Source organism: Hylobates moloch, unplaced genomic scaffold (assembly GCF_009828535.3).
Source record: "Hylobates moloch isolate HMO894 unplaced genomic scaffold, HMol_V3 SCAFFOLD_2799, whole genome shotgun sequence".
Taxonomy (NCBI): Eukaryota; Metazoa; Chordata; class Mammalia; order Primates; family Hylobatidae; genus Hylobates; species Hylobates moloch.
The window spans coordinates 1-7,379 of NW_026655074.1; the positions used below are offsets into that span (position 1 = coordinate 1).

At 55.7% G+C, this 7,379-nt stretch overlaps 1 protein-coding gene across 1 annotated transcript; it reads right to left on the reverse strand.

Moving 5' to 3' along the window:
• Positions 1-376: 376 nt before the first annotated feature.
• Positions 377-4,444, reverse strand: LOC116465053 (E3 ubiquitin-protein ligase RNF213-like; the record flags this gene model as incomplete). Its single annotated transcript, XM_032148263.2, has 5 exons — positions 377-576; positions 1,488-1,646; positions 2,395-2,573; positions 3,507-3,629; positions 3,896-4,444. Coding segments are annotated over 5 exons (1,210 nt in total), but the record flags the coding sequence as incomplete, so codon positions are not given.
• Between the last annotated feature and the right edge of the window lie 2,935 nt (positions 4,445-7,379).

Below are 7,379 nucleotides of genomic sequence, written 5' to 3' on the forward strand. Positions count from 1 at the left end.
GGCTGAGGCAGGAGAACTGCTTGACCCCGGGAGGCGGAGGTTGCAGTGAGCCGAGATCGCACCACTGTACTCCAGCCTGAGCGACAGACTCCGTCTCAAAAAACACACAAACAAAAAATCCTTTCCATGTTTCCTCCTGCAAGTGAGTGGGTAAGTCACACTGAGCTCAAAGGAGAAGCCAACACATCTTTAACCAACCAGAGACACAACCCAAAGTCAGTGTCACTGAACCTGGAGGCTGGGGCGGGGTCAGTGCAGAGCAAAGAGGACCTCACTGCCCAGGCAGTCTGTGCTCTCCAGAGAGACCGTCCAGTACCGCAGGACTGGCACCTGCACTCCGGAAGGGGTGAGCAGACAGCCTGCTGCCACGACTTACCTCCTGAGCCCAGAAGTGAAGATTTTATGAACAGACAGCGGTTGACGTACTCGCCCTCCTTCTGCTGGCGCTTGTAGATGAACTCATATTCAATAGAGCCCTTATTATAAATGACGTACTTGTAAGGAATGTGTTTATCTAGGTGCTTCTTGGAAATGACGACACTGCCATCAACAAGAACGCCGTCATGATGTAAGTTTCTGTGAATGAACAGGATACGGTTGGTTATCCAAAATTCCTACCCCGGAAATTTTAGTTATTCTCAAACGTAGCAAGGAGTGCAAAGCTATAAATCGATACGGACCAAGAGGAGGCAAGGCTGGGTTCAGTGGCCCACGCCTGAAATCCCAACACCATGGGAGGCTAAGGCGGGAGGACTTCTTGAGTCCAGGAGGTCAAGGCTGCATTGACCTGTGATCCCACCACTGCACTCCAGCCTGGGTGACAGAGCAAGACTCTGTCTCAGATAAACAAAGCTGGGCATGGTGGCCCAGGAGATTGAGGCTGCAGTGAGTGATGATTGCACTCCAGCCTAGGCAACAGAGCAAGATCCCCTCTCTAAAAAGAAAAAAAAAAATTATAATAAAGAAAGAAAGAATACTTTAAAAAAAAAAAAAAAGGTCCATGATGGAATATGACACCAAAATGCATGGCCAGGAAGAGCTGTCTGAAATATTCATCTTCCGGAACCCGAAGAATGTCATCAACTCACTTGATAAAAATTATTTAAAGGCTGGACGCAGTGGCTCATGCCTGTAATCCCAGCACTTTGGGAGGCCTAGGCAGGCGGATCACTTGAGGTCAGGAGTTTGAGACTAGCCTAGCCAGCATTTAGTAGAAACTGCGTCTCTACTAAAAATACAAAAATTAGCCAGGCATGATGGTGGACGCCTGTAATCCCAGCTACTTGGGAGCTGAGGCATGAGAATCGCTTGAACCCAGGAGGCGGAGGCTGCAGTGAGCCGAGATCGTGCCATCACACTCCAGCCTGGGTGACACAGCAAGACTCTGTCTCAAAAAAAAAAAAAAAATTTTTTTTAAATACGTGTCACAGGCTGGGCATCCTATGCCTTCCCTGAGGGATTCCTCCCAAGCGTACAGACACGCTCACCTGGTGTAGTGCAGCTCACAGACATTCCTGGCCCATTTCGGCTCCCCAAATTCTCCTCCTCCTCTGATGAAGACTTTATGGTGTTCGGGATTGAATGAGAAATGATGAGAGATGATGGCGTGGAAGTACACGGTGACTCCTCCGCCCGGGCTCAGCGTGCTGGTGGAAAACCAAAACAGAAATCTGATTCCCGTGAGATCTGTCCACCTTCCATGTGCATGCACACACATGCACACACACACGTGCACACATACACGTGCATGCAGGTGCACGTGCATGCACACATGCATTCACACACGCATATGCACACACGCGCACATGCACACACACGTGCATACACACACGTGCAACGCACACGCACTCACACACATACACACGTACATGCATACGCACACACGCGTGCATACACGTGCACATGAACGTACACATACATGCACACACACGTGCACACACACCCACATGCACACACACAGGCACATGGTCCTTGTGTTCGTAATGCACATTATCACACCCCAGCAAACATGTAAGCACGTCCACGTCTGACACACTATCCCCCATGGGGTCCTCTCTTCGCTGCCTCCAAAATGGAGGAAGAAGAGGTGGCCAATCCCTGCCCATCTCTGAAGTGCCGGGGACAGTGGCAGGAGGCACCAGCAGGTGTCTGGGCCAGAACAGCCCCTCTCCTGAGTTCCCAAAGGCCCACGCTGGCTCCAGGATCCCAGGGGCTATTAGGAAACAAGAAACTGGCACAGGTGCCTGCTCCTGTCCACCTCCTAAGTGGGCCCCTTTTCCCCCAAAGTTAAACTTGCCAAAACAGCTGACTAGAAGGGCAGCCTGGATGTCCCCTGGGAGTTGTGCAGGGCTCTCAGGCAGGGTCTCCTTTGCCCCCCTGCGGGGGCATCCCTACCTTGCCTTCACTTCCTGGACACTTGTTTTCTGTTTTTTTTGCTTCTCCTTTTTCACAGCAGCTGCTGCACTTCTGTTCTTCCCCTCTGGCTTCTTGAGGTCTTCAGGCTCCCCTTGTTCATTTTTACCGACTTTTTCTGCAGCAGCAGCCGTCTCGTCCTCAGTCTTGGTCTCAGCTTCCTGGAACAAGGAAACAAACCCTGACCTTCAAGGCCGGCCTCCACATTTTCTTTCTTTTTTTTTTTTTTTGAGACAGAGTCTCCCTCTTATTACCAAGGCTGGAGTGCAGTACTGCGATCTCAGCTCACTGCAACTTCCACCTCCCAGGCTCAAGGAATTCTCCTGCGACAGCCTCCCGGGTAGCTGGGATTACAGGCACACACCACCACGGCCGGCTAATTTTTGTATTTTTAGTACAGATGGGGTTTCACCATGTTGGCCAGGCTGGTCTTGAACTCCTGACCTCAGGTGATGCACCCACCTGGGCCTCCCAAAGTGCAGGGATTATAGGTGTGAGCTACCACGCCCGGCCCAGCCTCCACATTGACCCCTACAGGGGATGCTTCTCACAGCGGCCAGAGTGGTCACCACCCTTCCCTGCTCGGGACCTTCCACTGCCGTTGGGGCCACTAATCACAGCCTCCAGAGGCGCCGCTCTCCATCCTCATCGGTGGCCCCTCCTCCCCCAACTCCTCCTGGGGGCACTGGCGTCCCTGCCACTCTGGGGACAGGCCCACCCCACACTACCCCAGGACCTCTGCACATGACCTTCCCGTTGTCTGGGACACATCCCAGACACCTCCGGGGACCATCCCTCACCACCTCCTCAGAGAGGCCTCGCCCGGCCACTCGGGCTGTGGGGGCCACGGTACCTCGGGGCCCACCTGGGTGCCCTCTCTCCCCTCCGTCCCTCCCTCCACGCTCTTCTCACTGCTGAAGCCGGTTTCTTGACTGTCTCTCCGCTAGAATGTGAGCACCCCGAAGGCCAGAGCTTTGTCTGAATCACGGCTATATCCCCAGCACTTAAATACTTGCTGAATAATTAAATAAAAGAGGCGCAGCCGTGAGCAGGAGGAGGGCCTCCTGGAGCCGGCAGGCAGGAAGGAGACGCACCTGGCAGTGTGTTTTGGAAGCAGGAGTGGTTGCTGGCGGCTCTTTCGTTCTCTGGGTCTTCTCTTTCACTTCCTCCCCGGCCCCTTTAACTGCATTGGCTGGCTGAGCTGCAGCATCAACTGCCTGAAAGACCCCAAACGCCAGAGCCAAGGTGACAAAATGGGCCAGGGTGACTCCGACTCAATGGTTTAAGGGGCAGCATCCACCACAAGCCGAGGGACAGGGTGGGCCGGCATCCCTGGTGGAGGGGCAGCCCTCCCACTCCCACCCAGGGAGCAGGGCCCAGAGGACGCCCTCCCTGGCAAGGAAGCAACACCAGCACCTTGCAGCAGAGCCCAGGTGCCGAGAGCTCGGTGCCACTCCCGGGCCACCTCTCCCGGATGACTCACCGTAGAGGCTGGGGCCCCTGCCTGCTGCTGGGTGGTCTGCGGTTCTGTCCCAGGCTCAGAGCTGCCTCCTTTTGACTCAGGCAACAGGAGTGCCTGGGCAGCATCTTCAGTCCTAGAATGGCCTTCACCAGCAGAGGTGGGGGGACCGGTCCCCTCCTGGGACAGGCCTCTGCCCCCAAAGGGGATGGAAGCGTCCTGGTCCTCCCCTTCCGTGTGGTCCTGGGATTGGGGGCTGCTCTGAGCCTCACTTCCTGTGGCCACTCCTGCCTCTCCCAAAGCCTGAGCCTGCAGGGGGCTGTCGCCAACCTCGGTGGGCGCAAAGAGGCCGTCACCCTCCAGTGGCGTGGTGGCTGTGCCCAGGGGCTGGCTCGGCTGGCCAGTGGGGCCACTCTGCTGGGCTTGGCTGTGGGGCAGGGCTGTGTCCCGAGGCCTCGGGTTTGAAAGCAAAGTCAGGTGACAGGGGCTGGCAGGAGACAGGGGCGAGGAAGCCAGCTCTGAGGAATCGGAGTTGTTCCGTCTCTTTTCCTTCTTCCTTTTCTTCTTTTTGCTCTAAACAGAAAGAGAGACACTCACTCTATTTCTTAGATTTACTCCCCTCTAGCCCATGTTTCCCTCCAACTTTCTCTTCCATTTCTCAACTACATCAAGCTTGGCTCGACCAAAGTACCTAACATCTGTTAAATCTGCAATTTCCTGGAAAGAGTGAAATTAAGAAACAAAAGTGGGGGGTGGGCAGGGTCGGGGCAAGTGGCCTTGAAGCGCTCGCCACACTCAGCAAGGTCACGGCCGGGCTGAGACCCTCACACGGGCTCACTGCTTATTGGACATCCACTGAGATGGATTTTTATTTATTTATTTATTTGAGACAAGGTCTCCCTCTGTCGCCCAGGCTGGAGTATAGTGGTGCAAACCCGGCTCACGGTAACCTTGACCTCCTGGACTCAAGTGACCCTCCCCTATCAACCTCCTGAGTAGCTGAGACTATAGGTGAGCATCACTGCGCCCAGCTAATTTTTTGTTTGTTTGTTTTTGGTAGAAACGGGGTTTCATCATGTTGCCCAAGCTAGTTTTGAACTCTCAGCCTCAAGCGATCTGCCCATCTCGGCCTCCCAAATTCCTGGGATTACAAGCGTGAACCACCGTTCCCAGCTGGTTTTAAAAAATGCTCTGTAGAGACAGAGTCTCACCATGTTGCTCAGGCTGGTCTCTAACACCTAGGCTCAGGCACTCCTCCCGTCTTGGCCTCCTAAAGTGTGGGATTACACACGTGAGCCACCGTGCCTGGCCTGGTTTTGAACATCAGAAAGCACACACAGGCTTTCCACGTTTTATGCACCTCTATAAAAATATTTCGTACATAAAATTTGAAATGAGAAGGATGAGACAAAAAGTGAGTAGCAGCTCCCACCGCACCCTCAGCAGGCACAGCCAGGCTCAAAGGCACATCCAGGTTCAGGGGTACGGTCCCTACCTTGGAACCAGGACTGCAGCTGGTGGGAGGAGGCTACCAGGACCCTGGGACCCCACAGGCATCTCCCAGGGGGCAGAACTCAGGGGTGCATGCTGATCGGGTCAGTACAGGAAAGTGATTTGTAGCTCCCCTGAAACCTGGTGGTGTGTGATGAGGGCTCTGAACTGCCAGGCAGCAGGTGTGAACCTGTGCCCACTCCACGCCCCCCACCTCCTGCACCCACATACCCGGGAAGACCTGCACACACTGAGGTGCAGCCCGGGGGCGAATCCACCCTCTCCTCAGCAACTGGTATCCAGGGGACCAGGAAACGCCACAGGATCCTGTCACTGCCACTTCAGGAGCCCCTCGGCTGATGGCTGGCCCCTGTGTGGCCCCAGGAGGAGGCTGCATTCCCACCCACCCAGGGCATGACGAGGCCGCAGCTGGACAGGGCTGCACCCCAGGGCTTCCCCAGGCCACAGCTTGGCTCCAGCCTCCCGCTCAGCCTGTGTCCGATGCCGACCCCAGGCCACCAACCCACCACACCGCTGAGAGCACCTGGTCCCATTCCTGGGAGCAAGCACCGCCGCTGAAATGGCACACTTGGTGCGTTTGGGTGCGGACAGGGGAGACTCACTCCCAGCACAGGCTGACTCTAAAACAGGGCCTCACTGAGATCTGGCCACTGCACTCCATCCTGGGCGACAGAGTGAGACTCCATCTCAAAAATTAAAAAATAGGTCGGGTGCGGTGGCTCAGGCCTGTAATCCTAGCACTTTGGGAGGCCGAGGCAGGTGGATCACTGGAGGTCAGGAGCTCGCCACAGCCTGGCCAACATGGTGAGATCCCCCGTCTCCACTAAACATACAAAAAATTAGCTGGGCGTGGTGGCGGGTGCCTGTAATCCCAGCTACTTGGGAGGCTGAGGCAGGAGAATCGCTTGAACCCAGGAGGTGGAGGTTACAGTCAGCCGATATTACGAAACTGCACTCCACCCTGAGCAATAGAGCAAGACCCAGTCTCAAAAAAAAAAAAAAAAAACCAACTGCAGAAGCAACTGCAGAAGAAGAGTCTGGGGCTGGGGCCCAGCACTGGAGAGTGGCTGGGCCCCAGGACAGGCTGTCATTAGGACAGGTGTCAGCCTCTGAATGATAGGCTGGTCAGCTGCCGGGGGACCTGCTGAGAGGGGGAAGCAAGAGGCCGTCAAGAAACACGCAGGTGCTGCACAACTCTTCACTGCAGGCACCCAACGTCCTCAGTGTGCTGAGGAGACCTGGCATGGGGTCCCAGCCGTGAAGACAGCCTCGCCTCGGAGAGGCAATGACACTGTCCCTGCCCGGCCAGCTGCCTGGTACCTCCGGGACTGCCATGCAGTGGCGTCTGGGCTCGGTTTAGAGGGCCTGCCTGAGTTCCCATCCAGCTCACCCCATGCTGCAATGGCTGGGCAACCCCAGGTGGGTCACTGAGCCACCATGGGCCTCAGTTTCCCCATCTTTAAAGTGGAGACGCAGATGTGTCCACATCAGAGCATCACTGAGGGTGACCAAATGGGACAAAGCACACGGAGAGTTGTAGGATATTGCCTGGCACACGCAAGGCCGCCATCAGTGATGCTGTGGTCACGGCCACTGTCCACACACAGCAGGTGTTTGTGGCCACCTGGTGACAGCACTGGATGGCCCATCCTGAGGAATGGTCCCTTGGCTCTCCCTGTTCTCGGCCGCATGGTTTGAGTAACATCAGCTTTACTCCAGGCCCCAGGGGCAGCTCTTGTGCGTGGGCTGGTGTCAACCACTGACGTCTATCATCCTGGCCATGGGGACCCACTGGGGGATTGGACCGTGAGCCAATCAGAGCCAATGAGATTTGAGGAAACGCTTCCTCTCTCCAGAGGAATCAATCACCAGAGGAGGCGCTCTCTTGTCCCCTGAAGGACAGAGTAGCAGGTGGATCACAGGGGAAGCCACCGTGTGGCACGAGGGCGTAACGGGAAACAGCTGATGAGAGGCTCAGTGGGGAAGCCACGTCTGT